Source organism: Cydia strobilella, chromosome Z, assembly GCF_947568885.1.
Source record: "Cydia strobilella chromosome Z, ilCydStro3.1, whole genome shotgun sequence".
NCBI lineage: Eukaryota > Metazoa > Arthropoda > Insecta > Lepidoptera > Tortricidae > Cydia > Cydia strobilella.
In genome coordinates this window covers 5,457,378-5,482,018 of record NC_086068.1, presented here as the reverse complement: position 1 = coordinate 5,482,018, position 24,641 = coordinate 5,457,378, and the positions used below count along the sequence as shown (strand labels likewise).

At 37.1% G+C, this 24,641-nt stretch overlaps 1 protein-coding gene and 1 long non-coding RNA gene across 2 annotated transcripts in view; one reads left to right on the top strand and one right to left on the bottom strand.

Annotated features, from left to right (window-relative positions):
- The window catches only part of LOC134754524 (uncharacterized), a 74,496-nt gene extending 67,317 nt beyond the window's left edge, over positions 1–7,179 (bottom strand). The window contains exon 1 of the long non-coding RNA XR_010128930.1: positions 7,129–7,179. This is a non-coding gene — a long non-coding RNA (uncharacterized LOC134754524). The remainder of the gene's footprint in view (positions 1–7,128) is intronic.
- The window catches only part of LOC134754487 (dipeptidase 1-like), a 206,292-nt gene continuing 185,603 nt past the window's right edge, over positions 3,953–24,641 (top strand). The window contains exon 1 of the mRNA XM_063690821.1: positions 3,953–4,008. Coding sequence (XP_063546891.1) covers positions 3,987–4,008 — 22 coding nt within the window. The 5' untranslated portion in view covers positions 3,953–3,986. The remainder of the gene's footprint in view (positions 4,009–24,641) is intronic.

The window sequence follows — 24,641 nt, the reverse complement described above, 5'->3', positions numbered from 1 at the left end:
TCAATTTTTACAAGCAATAAAATTAACCAAAAATTACAAAAAACAATTACAAATATGGAATCAATGTACCCAAGCTATTTGAAAAAATACTAGTTGATTATAGGTTAAACAGCGACGGAATATATACAGGATGAAATTGTTATGTTTGACTATACACAGAGGGGTGGATATGTAGGTCATACAATTTTTACGGGGCCAACCCCAAAATCGCGAAAAAAAATCTGCCGTCTCATACATTTTGGTAAATCACGTGTCAATGATTTCTATGGAACAGCAGCTGATTTTTAAGGTTCCGTACCCAAAGGGTAAAAACGGGACCCTATTACGAAGACTCCGCTGTCCGTAATAGGGTCCCGTCCCGTCCCGTCTGTCTGTCAGACGGACAGACGGATAGTGGAGTCTTAATATGAGCTCGTGTTTACCCTTTCGGTACGGAACCCTAAAAATCGCGACGATAATCGGAATGATGTCAAGTTGCCCTGAAAGTATTAAATTCAGAATAAGTATGTGATTGCGTAAATTATTTACTTTTGTTAATCGTTTAAATGCAGCTTTTCATATTTTCAAGTCCGTAATAGTACATTACTACAGAGGCCGGGAAGGAAGGGGTTGCCGGCCGAATAGAATATACTATGAGATAGTTATGAGGCCCACAACCCCTTTTCACGCCGAAGTATGTATAATGCTTTTCTCAAACGTTTAATATATCATCTGCAATCATACTATCTTTGTCTTACACTAGTACTAACACCCAAAAGAAAAGGATGAGTATAGTTTTTTTTTGTTCTTATTTACTGACAAGATTTGCTTGACCAAATATATATATAAATCAATTTTTTTCTAATAGGCGTATTGGCGGAATGTCATAAACGAACCAAAAAGCAAATACTGCTTATAGTTTTTTTTATGGCTGAATGCCATGATGCTGTATCACAATTATATGTGAAATAGAAATTAAAAAAACACCACTTCCCGGCCTAGGCCTGCAACTTTGTATGAAATTTCATTACAGGCCCCTCGTCTAGCCGCGCCGGAGACGTGATACTTCCCAGCCTATTATAAAGAACGTAATATCAATATTACATAGCATGTTTGAGAAAAAAAATAAACTAGTTGCAAATATAAAATCAATACAATGTATGCTAAAACAACATTCAAATTGCCGAAACACCTTTCGAAACGAGCAACACATTAAATCAAAAAACCCAACTCCAACTTATCTGCAATCGTACGTGCGTACGACTATCGCGCGACTTTTCAGTCGAGACAACTGTAGTTTCAAACTTGGTATTGTTGAAACAAATCGAGCCCAGATAAAGGTAGCCAGTTCGCGTTGACCCCCCGTTTTGAGAGGTTCGCTCTTAAGTTAGGGGGTTAAAGGATTCGGCAGGGGGCGGTAGGGGTCAAAGTGAGCTGGTGGTGAGCACGTGAAGGTTGAGTAAGTTGTGAATCAATCAACAGAGCGAAGAGACGGGCTGCTGTGGTATTGCGCTTGCGTGGGAGTAGGGATGGGGGGAGTCGATGGAATTTTGAAGGTCATTTATGGGGGAGGGATGGTCGATAAAGCTGGCCACAAATAATGCATGGCTTGCATTTGTGATAGAGTTTGTTCAAGCTAACTCTGCATGGACTTGAAAAAAACATAACGAGGGAGTGGTATTAAAAAGACCATGTTTGCATAGAAATTTGACATTAATGTTGATATCCTATAACATAATTTGTCATGCCATGCAGAGTTAGTTTTGTCTGACTAGAATAGTTTTATAAACACTGACTATTTTTATACCATCATCATCTTCCTCGTGTTATCCCAGCATTCAGCCACGCCCCATGGGAGCCTGGGGTCCGCTTGACAACTAATCCCAGGAATTGACGTAGGCACTAGTTTTTAATAAAGCGACTGCCATCTGACCTTCCAACCCAGAGTGGAAACTAGGCCTTATTAGGATTCGTCCGGTCTTACTCACGATGTTTTTCTTCAACGAAAAGAGACTGGTAAATATCAAATGGTATTTCGTACATTTTTTATACAATGTATTAAATAAAACATATTTTTTTAGTTTTGTTATTTTACTATCAAAACAATTTTTTTTTGTTGAAGTAAATAACTTACAAAACCTTATCTACGTTAAATATAACCATTACATCTATTTTTGAGGTTCCGTACCCAAAGGGTAAAACCGGGACCCTATTACTAAGACTCCGCTGTCCGTCTGTCTGTCACCAGGCTATATCTCATAAACCTTGATAGCTAGACAGTTAAAATTTTCACAGATGATGTATTTCTGTTGCCGCTATAACAATACTAAAAAGTACGGAACCTTCGGTGGGCAAGTCCGACTCGCACTTGTCCGGTTTTTCCTTTATTAATTACCTATACCACTTATATTCTATCTTTAGCTTTTATGGCCGCCCACCATTCAAGGAAAACAATTGGCACTTAGGCACAGAATATATAATAGAACTATTTAGGTACAGAAGATTCACTCTAACGAAACGCGTCCGTTCCGTAGCGGTGCGCGGCAATTATTATTCCAAAACCTCAAAATTGAGGCGGCCGCAGGTACTTGTAGCGACGCGACGAAATCGCGGAGTGAGACACGCCTGATTTTGGCAGTCAAATTTGAATCAATGGTATTAGAAAATAGCATTGATTTCGATTTGTTACAATATCGAATAAATCAAAACAAAGCAACTCTGTTCCATGTAATAATGATTAAATTTTCATTGGAGATAATTTGTTATTTTTTGAACCCTAAAGAGTTATAAAGTCCTACTTATTTGTTATAAGAAACTGTTGGATGGATTCAACACCTAGGTACATAGTTGGTTTCCTTCGTCATCCTTTAAATGACAACATCACTTGTCTTCCATATTCTAGTTCAGCCATTCCAAAAGCCTCTGTTGGGGCTCCGCGAGTTGTAATAATAAGAAGAAAAAAAATCCAGCTCCTCTATATAGAAAGGACGACAATCTCTTATGGCAGAATTATTGCAAAAGTGACCAGCTTTCAGCTGTAAATAATAGTTCCTAATCTCTCCGGTGGCGTTAGTTAGGCTCTGGGACATGAGTATAACATGAACCATATAAGGCAACAAATAACCCGACCAAATTACGTAGGTTGTTTTTAGTAGTATTTCGGTGTATGGTGGCGCCGCCTAATTACTGTTTTTTGATGGACACTTTTCATACATAGAGATTTGGCTCCTTTATATAGTCTCCATGCTTCTATAGGTATATCTGGTCCACAGTGACAAACGACATTTTTTTATTTGGGGCTGCGTCAAATAATTCCGTCACCAAAAAGTTTGAGAACCACTGTTCTAGTTAAACTGAAAAAAATTGAATGTGCTCCACATTCTATTACAGAAAAATGCATATAAATTATCGCTTCGCTTATCGCTTTAAGCTATTATCTGAGTTTAAATGTATTACCCAGTCCATTTTGAGAATTTCTCCTCGGTAAGTAAATACCGCATTACGTTACAAAAAAAGTTTATTTAAAAAAAAAACACATGTCACACATACAGTCGGTATCAGAACCAGATGAAATAACGCGCCAAAAGTATCTTCCACCCCTAAATACTTTTCAAAATAGAAATAAAGTTGTACAATTTGCGTTCAGTATTTCCTACTGTCTTAATAAAAATGTTCTACATACATATTGAGAAATGTCTTTCTTCGTTAAGCTATTGGAGAATTTCTATAGACGCGTAGTCTGATGTACTACTTTCGATGCTGACTGTACAGTAGCCATCAGATATATCGCAGCGGCCGAGGAGCTCAAAAATATCTAGATACGCAACTCTAGCACCAAAACAATAGAGGCGATAATATTTGTAAGCACAATACAAATTCCTGATAAAATCTCATCGACGTCTCAACAGCACCGGGCGGTGGCGGTGCAGCACTGGGCGGCTGAGTCCCGTCCCGCCGAAACTGAGCACTTGACAGTCAGTTTACCCGCGATACCCGAGCACGCTCCAATGCCGCCCGCCGCTAACCGAGGTACGTCAAACTTGTATTAAAAAAAAAAGAAAAATTGGCAAAAATATTTGTGCCAATTTTTTTTGCAAATTCGCAATTTTTTTATGTATATTTATTAGTAGATAATTGAGTACAAACGGTTGTTATGGTGATGTTTTTGCGGCGTTCGTTGGTGATGTTTTGAAGCGGGGTTGCGTTGGTTTCTTAGGCGATTGTAAATAGAATTTGGGGCGTATTTTTTGGGGTTTTGCACGTTTTCTGTGGCTTCTTAAGCTTGTTGACAAGTTACAATTATAAAAGCTCTACTTTTTACTGACTCGATATAATGTTTTTAACAAATTTGTGAATTTGTATTGTGTTTTTACCCAGTCGCGATAAGTTCTCCGGTACCTATATAATATTTACAAGTACATATCCTTTTAGTTCATGTTTTAGTGAATGAAGATGTACAATTTAAAAAAAGTGGCATTCTTCCATTAGCCAAAAGTAAATAACTTTTTTTTATGAAGAACTAAATAACTAGTAATATTAAAATGTTTTATTTTTATCTAAATCAATAGTAGTTAACCAATGACAGTCTATCACTAGTTACCTTTATTTTGTAGAAGTATTGTATAAAATTATTTTTATTTTCTACTAGTTTACATTGTAATAAATAGGTATATTTTAAATTTTCCTAGACGTAATGCTTTGCGCTTTTAAACTGCACTTTTTAGGGTTTATAAAATAAAATAAAAAATCCTATCGTTTTAAAATATAAAATCTTCATAAATTGCAATGAACTTTATTTAAAAACAAGCTAATATTTTACCTACCTTACCTTAATATTGGCTTTGAATTAAAAAAGAGTATCAGTAAATACTTATTTATAAACATTGAAAGTAGGCGCGTTTTATTTCAACTAACTATTGCATTGCATTAAAGGGGCCCACTGACTATCAGTCCGCCGGACGACATCGGCCTGTCAGTTAGAACAAAAATTTGACACAATTGTCAAATTTTTGTTCTAACTGACAGGCCGATATCGTCCGGCGAACTGATAGTCAGTGGGCCCCTTATAAGTGATCACTACATCCTATAGAACTAAGTCCCCCCGCCGCGTCTGTCAGTTTGTATGTATGTTCGCGATAAACTCAAAAACTAGGTACTGAATATATTTCCATGCGGTTTTCACCTATCAATAGTGATTCTTGAGGAAAATTTAGGTGTAAGTATAATTTGTTAAGGTTTTGAGTAATCCGCGAAGCCGCAGCGGGTCGCTAGTATTAACTTTACTATCAACTGAAATAGATCTCACAAACGAAAGAAAAGAATAGTTTCCGAGATATAATCGAAAAACCGAAAAATGGGACCTCTCTCTTCCCCCCGGCTCAAGGGCTATGGCCGGGGACTTTTAATATGTTCACCTTCTAAGTAATCCAAACAAAGTTACGAAGTCAAAAATTGTGTTCCGTTCCAAGCATTTCCCTCGATAACTTTTTTTGAGCATTTGACGCCTAATGAAAAAAAAAAATATTTTATTTTTAAAAATAAACAAAACTGCATTTACAGATTTTTTTTAATTCGCTTGAATCGCCTGGTAATCGAACAGACTAAAAATAAAAAAAACTTGCTATTCTATTCCACTAGTCGATACAGTTCATTTTAATGTTAAAATTTCTCCAAGAAACATTATAGAGGAGAGAAAATGTTATTTTATTCAACTAAAATTTTTGTTTCAAAAAATATATACATATACTTTATTTTCAAACAAAATATAAAAACAGAAATAATACTAAATTACACATATTTACAAGTAAAAAATGGGAGCTAGCTCGGCGCCGGATGGTAAGGTGCCCAGAAGGCTAATTCAGCGCGGCAATGCTACTATAGTAGCATTGCCGCGCTGAATGGCGATGCCAATTCGCTGGGCAAGGAAGTAACCAGTGCTCTGGTCATCCGTAGCATCAGTGAGACGCTTCGCTAGCTACCTAAATAGAGTCCCCAAGGCCCGAGGGTCTCCACCCCAAAAGGCTCAAACATGCAACCAGAATCAATGGCTGCATATTTGCGTCGTTTGAGGTTCTCGGCCGCTGCGGCGGCCGACCCAGCGTTGGTCGAGGTTCCTGAAAGGTAGGACGGCGCAAGAGTATCGACGTACGTGGCGTCCCAAACTAGGGGCCGACCCAGCTTCCAAGTGACAAGAGTCATGCCGTCGGTCGATTTTCCGTCATCCCTGCGGCCGTAGCACGGTCGCATTTTTATCACCTGTCACCATGCCTGTCACGTTCTAACAAGTATGTAAGTGCGAAAGTGACAGGCATAGTGACAGGCGATAAAAATGGAACCGTGCTGCCAGTGCCGCCACCTCTGGTCAGGTCTGTGGGAAGCCTTGACATTAATACAATAGATTTAACTTCCCACGCACGGATCCGTGTCTAAGCATACGAGGGGTTAAACGGTAGACCTACTGTCCGCGCGCCAATTCCGTGCATTTCGGAGGTCGAGGAAATATACGGCCTTGATTGCAAACCCTAATCCTGAGCGTATTAGGAATTAAGTGATAACGCCCAAGGTGGAAAATATTTTGCTACCACGTGATACATACTGCTTTTCACATCGTCTATGAATAAATTATTATGTTTCAAAATAGTATTTATCCCAAAAAAATATGCAAAAAAGATAAAAAATCGTGTTCTAGAACAGAAATTTGCTACTTTGATCTCTCCTAGCCTAGCCGGGAAGAAAAGTGCCGCTTTGATTCTCAGCAGGGAAGAAAAAGCTCTTTTCCGAATAGGTGATGTGAAAAAACAATTATGTCTTATGTAATTATGACATGCTCACGACCCGATATGACCCGACAAACGTAACTTTGGCAGAAGTCTGCGGCCGCTTGCCAAACCGTCTATCTCCTGATTTAGTATTTCGGAGCAACTCAGCAGTACGCGGGCTGCCAAATAAACTATTTTGTATCTTTATAGTACGAGGATCGTGAGGATCATTTGAGATTTTTGGGCTTTTTGATATATAACTAGACGACCTATATGGCCTAGTGGGTAGTGACCCTGCCTGTGGGTTCGAATCCCGGTAAGGGCATTTATTTGTGTGATGAACACATATATTTATTCCTGAGTCTTGGGTGTTTTCTATGTATTTATGTACTTGTATATCATATATATCGTTGTCTGAGTACCCATAACACAAGCCTTCTTGAGCTTACTGTGGGACTTAGTCAATCTGTGTAAAAATCTTATAATATTTATTTATTATTTATTTATTATTACTATCCATGCCGTGTTCGGCAATGGCGAGCCTGGCTAATTTCGAGCGTGAGCTTAGTACCCCTAGTGCAAATTTATTTCATTCGATAACCTGACGTGACGTACAAGTTTGCGTTGTCATTTTGTATGGAATTTTGAGTTACCAAAACGTCCCGCTTGGCGCGCTGTTCGAAATCCTATACAAAATGAGACTTAAAGCAAACGCGTAAGTCCGTCACGCTATCGAATGAAATGTACGTACGCGCAAAGGTAGATATAACTCCGTAATAGATGGATACAGTCTAAGGAAAAAACGTGCCTCGAAAATCACGAAAATTTGATTCTAGATCAAATGGCGCCACTACCTTTGGCCTACTCTCGTATTGAGGGCGTTGACGGTTTCGTCTGTTATTTAACAATTTTAACGCATATCAGAGAAAGGACGGTCAAATCATATAAAAATAATTATTGCAAATAAAAAAAAAACATTTATCCATATTTAAATACATTTTATCGTATTTTTATAAATCTTCATTTTTAGTATTAAAGTGTATCGATAGATGGCAGTGAATTTTCTGTGGTTACAAAATTTACTATGACAGTACCGCTCTATCTTATTATGTCCCTCTTTGGTACGCGTGTTTCTGATATGGCTTGCAAATCTGAACTTACTCTTAAAAACTATCGCATATGGGGCAGTAGAGTTGACCAGAACTTTTTAAAGAAGGCGCTTTGATATAAAGTATGGATCAAGTAGTGATGGGCGAGCGGAAAGTTTCCGTTATGGGAAACTTTCGGTAACGTAATTTGCTGAAAATATTTCCGTAATTTACACGGGTACTGAAAATATATGAGAGCCACATACACATAATATTAAAAGAGCCTCTTTCAACGCCTTTTTTATCTCTCAGGGTTATTTTTATATGCAGCGGTATCATGGTCGCGTATTTATCACCTGTCATGACGTGCTCTCACTTTCGCACTTACATATTTGTTAGAACGTGACAGGCATAGTGACAAATGATAAAGAGCCGGCCATCTTAGCCCTCCTGGCGCCCATTTCACAAACGGTATTAGACTAATTAGTCCACAAACTGTCAAATCGTATGGGTTGCCATGACAACACACTAATAATATTAGACTATTGTCGTTCGAGAAATTGGCCCCTGGAGTAGCTGTTAGATATGTAGGTAAAATGCTTGTAGACACTTTTTGGAAGTTTACTAATGTAACATTTAAGTAATAAAAACACATATTTCCTAATTTTTTTATATAAGGCCAAGGAAGGAGACTTGAAGGAACTGTTATAGGGATCATCATCAGACGTGAGAGGTGAAGTGTAAGTTTTTTTGTGTGAATTTTCTACCTTTCTCGGTCGTCAATTTTCTACCATGTGCGCAAAATAGCAATTTCGTGGGTAATTACGAGGTGGGAAAGAAAAATGGCCGCCAGGTGTTGCAACTAGCTTTACGGACTAGTCTTATACTTCGGGTTTGCTTATGTTATATATACGTAAAGAAATAGGCCAAATTAAACTTACGTTGTGACAGCGCGCATCGCGCGTGTATTTCGCTCGTACCTACTGTACCTACACTCAATTTATACGCAGTAACTCGCTTGCACCAAAGTCAGTACGTGGGAGATACTTGTGTTGAGAGTATATGAATTCATCATTCATTCATTTCATTTTGGTATAAAAGGCAGTCCTATGCAACTATACAGGGTGATATCGGGGTCGTGTAGCAAGAGAACAAGACATCATACTTTTAAAAGATGAGCCTAATGATGTTATTATTGTTTATCACCAAATAATGATGACTACTTTTCAGATTACAAGTAGAAAAAACATTTTTGCATACAATTTGGCCACCCTACTCAATGTGACGTCTTGTCGCTTTCCATACAGCGTATGTCAAAAGTCATAGGGTGACCATGACTACTTTGTATAAAATAAATTTTACTTGAAAAATAAGAAAAAATTAACTAATTACCTTTTAATCAAATACTACCATAAGATAATGTGGATCATTTACAATCAGAAAAAGTGGTTTCGGATCACGACCCAGAAATCACCCTGTATTCATCACTATTGATCACTACTTCGCACTAAGTACCTGGAACTAGTGTTACGTGTGACTGCGCACTGCTTTGATTTGTGGAGTGTGAAACAATGGGCCAGCGTGAAATATGTGAAAAACACGGTGTACTGTGACGGTAAAGAATACAATATTGAATTTCATTATTATTCACAACTACGGGAATTAATCGCGTAAAGTAAGTTTTAAATTTACGTCGGAGGTTTTAAAACTTATTTTACGCGATTGAGTCCCGTCGTTGTGAATAATAATTGGTAAAAATCGTGAGTTTAAATCAGTATAATATTGAATATTTCCATCTATAGCTAGCCGTCTCACACGTTTCGGGAGGGGGTCAAGAAAATGTGCAAATACTTGACGCTAAAATGTTTTGATTGAGCATGTTTAAGAATCTGTGTTCGCTACCGTTGGGTGCTTTGTCTCGCCTACCAAAGTATTTCTTTTTTCTTGTATTTCTGATTGCAGATGTTTTTTATATTTTGTTATTTCCGGATTCTATAGGGGGCCACTGACTATCAGTCCGCCAGACGATATCGGCCTGTCAGTTAAAACAAAAATTTGACAGTTCCAAACAACTGACAGGCCGATATCGTCCGGCGGACTGATAGTCAGTGGGCCCCTTAACTTTTATGTTGTGTGTTGGTGTGTCCAACCGTCGACACTTTTCATTTAAGTAAAACTTGAATGTAATAATATGTAGCTACAAGTGTGATCCTGTAATTGGCTTTCCATCTCTTATGAATTGTTGCTACTTTGTATTGATAGCTGTTGGATCTCCAAAATATAAATAAATAAATAAATAAAGAAGCTAAGTATCGTTAAATATGCCTACTCTGCTCCCTACTGGCAGACGTGGCTCACTCCGCGATTTGGCCGCGTCGCTACAAGTACATGCGTCCCACACCAATTTTGGTGTCTAGCCATAGAAGTTGCCTATATAACCGAGGCCGAGGACGACCCCCCACAACTTGAAGTAGCACCGTTGAAGGAGACATGGAGGCAGCAGGCATAGATAAAAGTATGACAGCAGACCGCATAAAGTGGCGTAATGGTATAAGGAGGGCCGACCCCAACTAGAGATGGGAATAATAATGGCCAGGAAGAAGAGCCATAGTAGTTGCCTCGTACCGCTACGGAACGGACGCCTGCTGGCGCTTGTGCCACCTTGCGGTCATATCTGTCGTAAGAGACGCGTTTTGTTAGAGAGTGAACCTTCTGTACCTAGTACTATTATTTATTCTTTGCTACTGGGTAATTGTGCTCTAACAGTTTTTATATATACCTATATTAAAACTATATTACAACCTCATTTAAGCATTACAACATGATAGTAGAATAATAATGATCTACTTATTTGATTTAAATCGGCATATATAGGTACAATTATACATTATACATATATCATCAGCCGGGCTACTAACATAATTGGCGCGAGAGTATCTCGCTGCGACATAGACTACCCGTCCCCCTTTAATTCATACAGTTGGTAAAAGACGGGTTATCTATGTCGCGGCGAGATACTGTCGCGTCAATCATGTGCTCGGCCTACAGACCACAATAAAATCATTTAAAAATTGTTTTCTTAAATTTCTAATTTTGGAGCAAAGTATTATTAGTACTAGCCATACTAATATTATAAATGCGATAGTGTGTCTGTCTGTCTGTTACCTCTTCACGCTTAAACCGCTGAACCGATTTAGTTGAAATTTGGTATAAAGATAGTTTGAGTCCCGGGGAAGGACATATGGTTGTTTTTATCCCAGAAGTCATCCTTTAAGAGGGTGAAAAGGGGGGTGGAAGTTTGTATGGGGAATCGATAAAATGCAGATTAAGCTACCCAAATTACTAACCCCACGCAGACGAAATCGCGGGCAAAAGTTAGTATTCTACAATTCCTACCTATTCTATAAATACCCTATTCAATAGGGCTCGTATTACCCCCTTATGGACTTTCAAAATAACATAAAGGTTCCGTATCTTATCTTTGTAAAGATACATTGAATAATCCTTTACCATCGTATTTTCACGGAAACGCACGAAATTGTTATGCTATTTCAGTCAGTCTCAGTACAAAAAGTACTGAGGTTGACTGAAGTAGGATGACAAACACCAAGGGCCTGACACTCTCTGATAGAGAAAGATAGTCTTATTGCGATTCCTATAAGAGGAAAGAGAAAAAAGTGCCATGCTGCAGCAGCTTTGTCCTTATCACCGACCGGGTTTTTTTTTCATGGTCGGGTTATGGCAGCATAGGTAGGAGGCGAGGGCGAAATACCGAAATTTATAAGAGTGAAAGAGAAAAAGGATTATGCTGCCATACATTAACCTGTCAATACATGAATATGTCTTTCTCTTACCCCTGGTCGCTCGGTTTCATGTCTATAACTACGATACTATGTCTATGACAAACACGAACGCTTTCCAGAAAATACGAAGAGTTCACTACATCTGTACGCAGTCGCGCACTATAAAAAGAAGTTGTTTTCTCGGAAAAATCTTTTACAAGTCTCCTCGTATAAACACTTCCACTTTAAATATGCTCCCGAAGATTCTCGTAAAAATACAACCAAGTTTTATAGGGCATAGATAACAAATGCTGTGATTCTGTTATTTTATAGGAGGGTAGGGAAACCAATAACCAATAACACTCGCGTTGGATTTGGAGTTTGAAGTTACGGATAAAATACAGCTGAGAACACTGAGAGTGGTATGGGTATAAAAATTGTTGAATAGATAAACCAGCAGTTGACACTGATCATCCGTTTGAAAGCTATACACTGACAAGATTTTATTTGCCCTTCATTTTGCGGACTTTTAGTGGTAGGTAAGTAATTTATTTTACTGACATGGAGACTCTTTGACAAGAACGTTCAATGTAACCGACGATAAGGAGAAAAGATTTCACAAATTATAAACGATTTTACCACAAAAATGCCAAAAATCGGAATCTCGGTGTGAACCTAACCATGTAAGTTTTATTACCATGTTTTCCTCGGCAAAAATGCCAGATTAACTGTTACATTATTTATAAAGGAAAAATAAGCCAAAAAGTGTTTTTGCTCACAGCGTCGTAAATCGGGTATGACCTTGTTTTTGTCCTTTTATTACTTTATAATATTTGCAGTCAACAATCTTGGAATTATTCCTTTTCCAGAATATATTTCTTTTATAATAAATGTTCCTTGACCTTTTTCGTGCTTCTTGGAATTAAACAGAATTATTATTACTAACGTAGAGGCACACAGAACCAGTATTTTGCGCCATAAGTTGATGTTGTTTTGACAACAAACTATACAAGCGGAGCGTGAGTGTCGCGAACTAAACTAAGTCGCGTGGTACAGGTTGCGACTGCGACAATTTCATTGTTTAGTTATGACTTATCTATAGGTATAGTAATAATATCTCAAAGGAATTAAATGATAAGTTTTTTTACGTTAAATAATGTTTTTACACTGATTTACACGCCGATTCGAACGTGCACTGACGTCAGAATGATGTTTGAATCAAGTTATTTAATTATAATACATATATAATAAATATCCTATAAGCCGAAATAGATGTCGTATATTAAAGAAAAAGTGACGAAGCCCTCCAGTGGTGAAGGCCGGATTCGAACGGTCTTTAGCAATCCGGGCTAACGCCTTGAACCCCTAGGCCACCCCGCCACAAAATTGAATTGATTGGTTGGTTATTTCAGTTTATAATTTATATATAGTAGTGTGACTACTTAAAAAAACACAAATCAAAATATTTTATAAAATAATTTGATTTGTGAAGTTGTGAATAAATTTAACGATGTCGGTTACGGTTGTTATGTGGCAGAATATCTGATACCAACGGCCATATGTTTTAAAAAGCAAACATACACGTGTCAAATATCCCGATAACATGTATCGAATGTCATTGAATCTTACATGTTTGATAATAGAGTCAAATTTCCAATAGCTACATCAACTGTTTCAGTGCGGTTTCATAACAATGCTTTGAGTTCCGTTCACATTCAGTAACTAAAGTTCAATCGATATAGGAAGACATTATACTGTGCCGGAATTTTAAAGTGTTTGAAATTTTACTTCAACGGAGATATAGTCAGAAAAGTTCATAAGGTAAATTTATACTCTATTTCGTATTGACAAAAAAGATGATTACCGTAAAATTTGACTAATTTTCTCCAAAACTAGGTCCAAAAATCGAAATTTAATATAATTTTTAAATTAGTAGCCTTCTTCCCACAGGACTAAAAATAGCTTTATATACTCCTAACTTTGAAACGTCTACAGGAAAGACAGTTAAGCATACCTACATTACCTACAATGAAATGTCTGTGACACCGTAATGTAGAGAAGAATAAACTGTGAATACTAAAAACACAAAAACCGGCCAAGTGCGAGTCGGACTCGCGCACCGAGGGTTCCGTACTTTTTAGTATTTGTTGTTATAGCGGCAACAGAAATACACCATCTGTGAAAATTTCAACTGTATAGCTGTTCATGAGATACAGCCTGGTGACAGACGGACAGACGGACAGACGGACAACGGTGTCTTAGTAATAGGGTTCCGTTTTTGCACTTGGGGTACGGAACCCTAAAAACTATAAAAAAACGTGAAGCATTTTGAAGTAAAAATATCGGACAGTTAATAATTTTTTGTTTTTTTTTTATTTATTTAATTAAACTTGAATTCACAAAAGAAAAACCTAATGGATTAAAAGCGAACGTAATGCCAGGCATTCTTTACCAGTTAACCCTTGGAGCAAAGTAGGAAAGATTGTATCCGTTGCATTTAAAACAAAAAAAAAGAAAAATTATGTAAAAAAGGGCACATTCGTGATACCTGTCTAACCCTCCGGAAAACAGTAGGGATTATGTTGTGTAAAAAGGGGGGTTAAAAGAAACAAGACACGCTTGGATTAATTAAATCAGAAAGAGGATTGGTGGACGCAAATTTATGGGACACTTTTGTCCCAAAAATACGGAACATTGTCCTGGTTTTCCTGGTACTGGTAATTTGAGGATATTTAGATAGAAAGTAAATAATTTGTTCATGTTTATTTTTAATGTGAATAGGTTCACCAATTTCATTTACCAAAAACTGGGTTTACTTTGCTCCTCAATGGGCAATTTTGCTCCAACAGTTTTTTATATGTATATGAAAACTACATCACAACATCATTTAAGTGTTACAACATGATAATAGGTTTACTTTCAATCGGCATATATAGTTGGTCAAACCGAATTGTCAGTAAATAAGAACAAAAAAAAACTATACTCATCCTTTTCTTTTGGGTGCTATAAAGTACTAGTGTAAGACAAAGTTATTATGATTCTCTCTGTCTATGTTCGAAATAAGACAGTCCTTTGACAAACTATATCCATCCACCAAATTTTATCAAAAAACTGACAGAAAAAGGAAATTGTTAAAAAAAATCGCCCTATTAGCAAGTAATACCTAATATGGTAATTACTTAGTTCCATTCCAATGAGGGCTATCGTTTTTTTGCTCACCAGTTGGCGCCTCTGTTGATGGTGGTCCAAAAGACTAAAGAACAGCTGTCAGTCATTGAAGTGACAAGTGACATTTGACATTTCGAACTATGGAAAAGACCACCATCTACACTAGCGCCCCTAGCGGCGAATTCATACGCGTTAGTCCTCATTTTCAAATTAAATATACATATTAAACCTATGTAAACGTGAGTTTATAAAGGTTTAATACATATACTTAATATGTCGGTGTCACGGAAGTTTTGTCAATTTACAAATGATTTCATTCCATTCCTTTGAAACTTGGCTAGTCGGTATCGAAATATTAATTACCACAATACGCAAAAAGCACATTAACAGCTAACCGTGTCTATACGAAATTGGGGTTTAAAATCTATACAATAAAGTTCATTTTTATCCGAGTCGGTGAACAGGGATGCCAAAAAAATCGATTGGTACATGGGCAAGGAGCCAGACTTTGGAGTAATTAGTGCAAACCCTGAACAAGGAGGACGGTTGTATGCGCTATATTAGTTTCTATAAAGCGTGTAGCTAATATAGGCCACTCAAATTATATCCATGAAAAGCGTTTTGAGGAATTAATTCTCAGCAAGCTGGAAATCGTTTTAATACCTTCATTTGGTTCTAAATGCGTGTAATCTGAATTTACGCATTCCCATATAGGCCACTCAAATTAGATCCATGAAAAGCGTTTTGAGGAATTAATTCTCAGCAAGCTGGAAATCGTTTTAATACCTTCATTTGGTTCTAAATGCGTGTAATCTGAGTTTACGCATTCCCAGGTGGTGTGCATACATTTTGGGAGAGGAGAGATATTTTTTCCTTTGATTCCAAACCACTCGATGTAGAAGGAACCCACCATCAATTACTTACATTGGCACTACCAGCAATGTTTGGTGGATCTGGGTACTGGTGAAAAGGCGTTTTCGGATTTTTAACATGATCGTACCAAAAATATAAAAAAATCAAATTGGCGGCCATTTTTTATAACTTTGTCTACGAATTCATATTAAGGTACCCTACGGATCTTCAGATATCATCATGATTAGAACAAATGTGGCTTTCCATCAGAGAAGGGTCATTATGATTCATGTGCGTTAAGGGCCATTCTATCAGATCTTCTGTTGGAATTTCAGATAAAAAGGTCCTTATTGCACTTGAAGCATGAGGACCCTTCTCTGTTGGAAAGCCACAAATTTTCCGTCGGATGTGCCGTTTTCGATCTACCAGCAAAAAACTTAAGAGCAAAAATTTACGTACACCTCCTGGGATTGCGCAAACTCGGATTACATACACGCATTTATAGGACCAAATGAAGGTATTAAAACGATTTCCAGCTTGTTATGAATGAATTTTTCTAAAAAATCTAATTTGAATTAAAGTATCACAATAGGTACTCATGCGTGCATAGTATGTTAAAATTTCAACTGTCTATCTGTTAAGGTTACTAAGTCTTTTTTTAAAACGTCGGCAGATAGACAGTCGGTTAAAAATAGGACACTAGTGGCATCTTTTTGTTACCTAAAAATAATGCCATACGAGTAAGTCTTTATCAGAGAACGACTGACACACAAAACAAATTTTAACTCCCACCATCATACCTCAGAACTGTCTTCAAACGACACCTAAAAACGACCCTTTCATATCGCCCGACTTATATTTATTGTATAACACAATCGCTTGCCATTTTCCATTGCCTTTTATTCCGAACAAAACCTTTTCAGAAGACGTATGTCGCCGCAGGCGACCGCCATTTTAAAAATGGCATTTTCTCCCGCTTTATCACTCCAAATTTAATTCTTACTGCCATCCTTTTACGGGTTGGAGTTGCGGCAAAGCGTCAGGAGACAACAGAATTTTTAAAATTTTGGTAGCGGTTTGAAATTTCAGCGTTAAGTGCCAGTGGGTAATTTGGTAATGCTATTTATTTTAAGACAAAGTTCTTGGATGTATCACTTTACGACAGAGCAGGCTTTCTTTTGTGTTCTAACCTTAATAGGAATAACAATTTAGTTTCTCTTATAAATAAGATATACAGTCAGCTATCTAACACAAGTATCCACTTTTCCATGTATGGTGAAGAAGGCATTTACTGTACAGTATTTTTTATAAACAACTTTCGTAGATTTGTATTGCTAGCATATTAAATGACTATAATTAAAAACACAGAAGGTCATTTAAAATAAACTCAATTTATTCTAATTAAATAAACTGTAGTTGTTAAATAAAAATATGAATGAATCGTATAACATTTCTGTACTCGAACTATTTAAGTTTACATTCGTCTCAAAACTTATGAACAGACGAGGTATTATGCGTTATATAATTTAATCCTCCCCTTAAAATAACTATTACAATAAAAACGCAAATTTACTCTCCCACGAATTTTACAATTGGTGCCTTGACCAGGATATATGAAAATAGCCGTCACAAATAAAACTATGAAAACGGATTATATCGCGTATATTGAATCTATAATACATCCCCGTCACAAATCCTCAACCCACTCAGGCAATTCTAAGACATGTGTCTTTATTAATATGCACTATAATCGCTAGCAAAATCAATTCTACTTATGTCCTTCTGCCATCCACGTATAAATGTCTGCCCGAGTCTGTGTTTCCGCATGAGTACAATCTGGGGCTCTTCAAGGCAAGAGTTAATAGGTATCTCATAGGTAAGCGTGCTCCACCGTCCGTAGACCGCATCATCACTTACTATCAGGTGGGATCGTGGTCAAACGCCTGCCTATTCATCATCATTAAAAAAAAACACTATCGTTGTGGATAAGCTAGGATCCTGCCTACTCGTATTGCCAACTGCGTCCGTTTCGTTTGAAACGAGAGAGCGGGATAGTCAGCAACAGAAGTTGCTAAGCGGGCGAGGTGCTCAAAATGATCTTGACGCGACTTTATTGTTAAGAGAATAAGAGCGTGTCAAGATAATTTTGAACACCTCGCCCGCTTAATAGCAACTCCTGCTGCTGACACAACACGACTCTTGTAACGTAAGAACGTAACACGTGTCTGCGATTTACCGGGTATCGTGAAATTGATGACGTGGCATCGATTGTCTGTTGGGTTGCTCAACGGGTTTTGGACAAATTGGTGCGAATTAGGGAAAGTGCGGAAATAAAGGTATTTCTGTTGTTGGATGATCTTATTCTGACTATTCTGGTAGTGTTATTTGTAGTCGAGGAGCTAGCCCCGAAAAATCATACAAGGTGCGACAAAAATAGTAGGGATCCGTTTAAGGGCATATTATGCCCGAATATTATTCGGTATTGTGTTCTGATTATCAAAAAGTAAAAGAACATTTTTTTTGCAGCGCTTTGTACGTCTTTTTACTAAGAAGAGAAGATTTTTTGCAATAACTTAAAAACGACTGGACCGATCATGTTAGCTATAGTTTTCATGGAAAGTATTTATTAAGATTTTGTTGCACGGAGGGGACACATATTTTTTTTTCTTTCGGAGCGATTATTTCCGAAAATATTAACCTACTGTAAGGGTTTCTAGGTGACTACAAAACCTTAAAAATATTGGAAATCGATGACAGAAGTTTAGACATATAAAGCTGAGTGCGGCAAACTCAAGTTTTTACCCGCTCAATGGACTTACCTCAACAATGGAGTTTACGCTATTTCCGTAAAAGTTTTATCTTATTTCCCGGGCAATGCATTCTGGATTCAAAATAAATAAAACTACATTATAAATTATGCTTTTACATGAATTTATATTATGATCGTCATTAACATTTTGATAATATTATTAAATAAATTAATAGATACAAATTAAAAAATGTCTTAAAAATAATCAATCTCCTGTCAACTATTTTCATCCATTCATGTCAAATCAAAATATAATAATAATTAATATTGAGTGAATATTAATTGCATTTTTTTATTATTATTGGGGACATCTTACACAGATCAACCTAGCCCCAAATTAAGCAAAGCTTGTACCATGGGTGCTATGCGACGATATACAGACTTATATAGATAAATACATACTTATATACATAGAAAACAACCATGACTCAGGAACAAATATCTGTGTTCATCACACAAATACATGCCCTTACCGGGATTCGAACCCGGGACCATCGGCTTCGTAGGCAGGGTCACTACCCACTAAGCCAGACTGTTCGTCTAATTGCGTCTTTATTCGAGCGAGATACGTTGGAGTAAAATAACATATCAATAACTTTTTTTATTGGATTTTTTTGATTGACTCCCAATTTGACAAAACTACTGAACCAATTAAATTGAAATTTGGTATACGTATGCAAGTTTGTGACCCAAAGACGGACATGTAATGTAAACAAATGAATTTTAAACATGGGGGTTAATGAGAAAATATCAAAATAAAGTTTTTCAAACTATATTGTATTACCAAATGAAAGAACTCATTGTGAGAATCTTAAATATATTTTTTTTATAATTTTAGGATAAACAGTTTAAAAGTTATTCAAGAAAGTAGGCAAAAAATTACCATTCCTTCCCCCTTTATCTCCGAAACTACTGGGTCTTAAAATATTGAAAAATAATACAAAAAATAGTTTTTTACCTATCGAAGACAGGAAAATCTATTAGAAATGTGCAGTTAAGCGCGAGTCAGACTTAATTTAGTTTTTGATCCGACGGCTTCGGGTTTTTAAAAGACATTTCACTCACGTTTCACATAAAAATACATTGTTAAAAATTGTGTAATGTACGGAACCCTTAGAACTTGAATCCGACTCGCACTTGGCCGGTTATTTTACTATTCTTGCACAAAAGCTGCTCGAACCTGCTCACAAAATTTCACGAGAATATGGTGAGATATGCGCATGGATATAAGTAAAGGGGGGTGGATATGGCACCCGGAGCTCGATCGTGAGCCATCAAATATAGGTTCCGGAACCTATATTGAGTAAGTCGTACGGCTGACGCCAATGTGTCAAAATTGTCACAATCATCTACTAAATATTGCCTGCATTTTAGTTTTGTCAACTATGAACGTCACGCGTCTATTGTATTTACGACATATTTATTATTATTATTTTATTTATTTAATAAAATACAGAGTATTCTTACTATAATCATTGCCCCGCAAAATCTCAATAAAGAGTTTGGGGTCATCAGTCTATAGTTACATATGTACTAACTTATTTAACTTAATTATATACTTGTAGTAATATTGAGGTAGTGTATTTTTATCATAGATTTAAATTTTGACTTCATATTTTCACATTTTAAGAGGAGAACATCCGGAAATACGAAATCAGTTTCGCCCAAGCTGAAACGAAGACCTTCGCTTTCGCTCGGTCAATAATATATAGTACCTATAGTTTATAATTATAAAGTTACCTGTAAGTACAGTCAAGTTCAGAAACATCTTTACAAGCCAACTACCCAAAAAGTATATTTACACGACTCTAAGTGCCACTTGCACCATCCCACTAACCCAAGGTTAACCGGTTAAATTGTTAACCCAGTAATATTGTCTTCGGTTACCGCGATAGTTACTCATAGTTTTCATAGTTTTATTTCATGTTAACCCAGTGTCAAATTGTATTGGTAACCATGGTAACTCCAGGTGGCCCTAAGACTGACAATAAGGTCGTATCACTTCAACACAATTGTGACGCTTTCAATCAAAAGGTACCACATTGTCGCTAACCATTAGGACGAAAATTGCTTGTATCTTTATAAGTACTAAAAACCTGTCAGAGCGTCCTTATGGCAAGCGACAATGTGGTACCTTTTGCTTAAACACGACACAATTTATATTATAGTACCCGTAACTATGTAGGCACATAAAAGTTACATCTTCATAAAAGAGGACAAAAGCTCTTTGTGTGTAAAACGTTGCGAAACTATGAATAAATTAAATTTTTAACGAGTTTTTCTTGTTTACAGGTAAGTGTCTGCAACACTGCGTCGTACAGGATATTATGGTGGGTAAAGGTGGCATTCTAGTTGGGACAGCTCGGTAGTGCAGCACTGCCGCAATAAATGACAATTAAGGTGACGTTCGGATTTTAACTGCATTACTGGTCCCGCGTCGTTGATTCCGCCGCTTTATAGTTTGCCAATTTCCTTAATAATATAGGTAAGGGACTAAAGTGACGTTCGCCGCCGCATTACTGCCGCGATTATAAAGTTCATTCCGTTACTGATTTGATCAAGGAAATTGACAGATACCGCCGTCAATTTCCTTGACATCCGAACGTCAGGACAGCAATACTGCGGCTGCACTGTTGCAGATAATGTGAAATAAAATATACATTTACTGAAGCAAGATCAACATCATTAACGCTATTATAGCTTACTGCAAAACATGTCAGTTTTAATGTTGCTGGTATAAAAGGGGGGAAATAATCTTTTAAACGGGGGACTTATAATAGCGGATATTAAAATTTTGAGGTCAAGGTGAAAATCGTCGTCCCTTCGTCCTCACTTTCGACTTCTCGTGAACAATTAACCGAAAGTAATCTAACAGGCAGGTAAAAATCGTTCACACCAATGAATTCGAAGAGGCCCGTTTTTCCCCTTGTGCGGAAAATAGGGAAATCCGTGAAAGCTTTGAATTGAGTGCGAAGAACTTCATAACTGTTACCGAGCATTTGTCAGGGGTTCCGAAGGAATATTAATGGTTGAGCAAAGGGCTTTTAGGGCAGTTGTACCTATATACTATATTGCCGTAGTCACTGGCTACCACGCCGCATTATGAAGCCTTTACAGACATCACGAGGTCACCACACATAAATAGGTGCAATTTTACTTGTAAAATGCTACGATTGGAGTACAACTGAGTTGTATTCTACACCATTTTATACTTTAAGGGGATCCCATGCCCCAATGACCTTCGATTTGAATCCCATAGTTTTCTAATGTTTTTTGTAGCTTATCATATTAACAGCAACGGATTTTAGCAATATAGTATCCCATATTTACTTCAAAGTTCATTGTTTTCGAAATATTTGGTATCAGTTGAACAATTTTAGGCCAAAAAACTGGTTTTCTGGCCACAACTTTTGTGTTAATTAGTTTAAAATTAAAACCTTAGACAAATTTTTAGAGACGTCTAAGACGAACCTAAATATGTAGATTTCGTATAAGTAAGATTTTTCACAGCAATTGAGATACGAAAAAAGTGTTTTTTTAGACAATGTTTAAAACAATCATAAATAAATAAGTATTCATTTTTTTCACAATCCGGTAGACAAAAATGGAGATAAAAGATTGAAGAACCGATAGCCGCTTGTCTTATAATTCTATATGTAGTGCAAAAGTAGGAGATACGATTCAAAACTTGTCAAAAATCGATGAAAACCTCAGGTAGCCCCTTAATAGCCCTCAGTAAATTTAATTCGATAGCGCGACGTCGTAGTACGCGTTTATATTAACCCTTCGAATGCTTTGTCCCGTATACGTCACAGACAATTAGAACCTTAATTCACAATTTCAAGGTTATTAATTCAGTAGTAAATTTTTGACACGGGCGTTCGAGGGGTAAGTGTTATTTTATATGGGGTTTTGAGTTTCCAAAACGTCCCTTTACACCTATACAAAAATAGACATAAGGGAAACTCGTCACGCTGACTAGGGGTTTAGTACGGCTACCATCAGTTTGGCACTGACATAAACGTCATCGAGAACGTAATTTACTTTCTATGCATATCGCTCACCAATTTTTTTTTTATTTTTTTTTTTTTTTATTTTTTTTTTTTTTTTTTCTAATATGCGAGTACGAGCGAGATGCACAAAAAGTAAATTACGTTCTCGATGGCGTTTATGTCAGTGCCAAACTGATGGTAGCCGTACAGGTAATATCACCAAAGAGTAAGTATAATCACTAGTTTCATTTTTGTAAAAGGAAATTATTTTACACGAGTTTTGGTCCATCAGCGCAACTTAAATAAGGAGTCGCGCTTATGTTACGTCGCTTATCTAAAGGTATCGTATGGACATTATTAATTCGGACAGCAACATCTATTTTGACATTCGCGGCAGTAATGCTGGTGCGGTCTGAATCCAACCGTCACCTTTATGTGCTCTTTCTAGTATTCGAGGTGCTGTGGCCAGGATATACCAAGAGGGCTTACCAATGATACCTATGAACTATGACATCGAGACTCAGACATATGTGCCATTCTCAACCAAAAGGGTACTTATTGTCGCTTGTCAATAAGGTGCTATTTCCATAAAGATTAAATTTGAAATTAACCTTATCGACAACCGACAAGGTACCTTTTAGTTGAAAACGTCGCATACTTATTAAATATTTAGGGGCAGCGGTAAAGATGAGTAAAGTTTGGCGGGTAAACTTAAACTAATTTATTCAGTGTAAACTAGTTGTCGTATCGCAATACTACGTTCCTAACCTACGGTAATACAGGCTATATCTTATGAAGAATTAGCTTAAAGTGGTCGACCGAGCGAAAACGCCTTTCGAATATTGAGAAGGTATATCGTATACAATTACTGGACGAGCTCGAGAAGACGAAATTCTTCCAATATTTATCTTAATGGCAGTTGTGTAGTTATCTGTTACCAGAATAATTGGCAATCCGAACTATCTGACCAATATTCAACAACTTGTAGCCCCTGGCAATTAGGCAATTAATAATTTTAAGTAGAATGGAATACCGAATGCCTTCAGGTTTCGTATAAAGTTTAGGTTATTTTATGATTTATGAGGTTAGGTCTTAATAACTTATAGGTAAGGGTTGTAACAGGTTGAGTTATGTAGAAGAGATCCCTCAAGAGATGATCATCGAATCAACATCCCACATGGCGGTTATCTTGTGAGCCAAATTTAGGTACTTACCGGACTTGTCCTCGGCTTTCACGAGATTCTCATCATGAGGGATGGTGACGTCAACGATGATTGTTTGAGGGATCTTTCATTAACATTACGGACTTTAATAATAAATAACACTTTAACACAAATAATAATACTTAATATAATACTTTTACACAGTGACATTATATAAGTAGTATGAGATCCCTAGCGACTTTCATATTAATTGTCACTGTGACAAGGTACAAAATTTTACGCATAACCGCAAACTTCTACACACCAAACTCTAGTTTGTTGGCACTACTGAAGACTTCGGTGGTTTTTAGTAGCTCCAACAAGTCTTGGCTGTTTGGTGCAAATAGTTTAAGATCGTCCGTTTGTCGAAATACGGAAGGTGAGAAATGATTTCATCCTCTCTCCTAGCCGGCAACCTAGTCTCTTGAAGTAAGATTTTAACAAAATAAGGATTAGATAAGTAGATCTTACTTTTTGAAAATTTGCTTGCTTAGAATAAATTTAAAAGTGGAAAAATTACTGCCTTGGGTGAGACTTGAACTCACGGCCTCTGGATAGATCTCTGGATGAGGTCTTGGTGGCTCAGTTCTGCCGTGTCAGACGTATCTCTGCTATCTTTAGATAGCAGAGATACGCCTAACCAGTGCAAAATGAAACTAGACACTATGCTTTACATAATACTTAAACAAAATTTCAAAAAATGTCTTTAGTTACTGAGATATTTCATGTTTTAAGATAGACGTTTTCGAATTTTTGGACATTGAGTTATGCGTATCTCTTCTAACTCAAGTTAGAATAATTATGCGTAACTCTTCGCAGTTTTTTTACGGCAAACTGGATATCTACTATCTCGAGTTATCATAGTTTCGCGTAACCACACTCAGGTAGTACGGCGATAGGCGGCTCGCGGTGAGGCGGGGCGCGGAGGGAGCGGCTTGTCGCTCCTTGCCACGTGTATTTGTTTATTTGTGTCGTTTTCAAGCAAAAGGTACCACATTGTCGCTTATCATA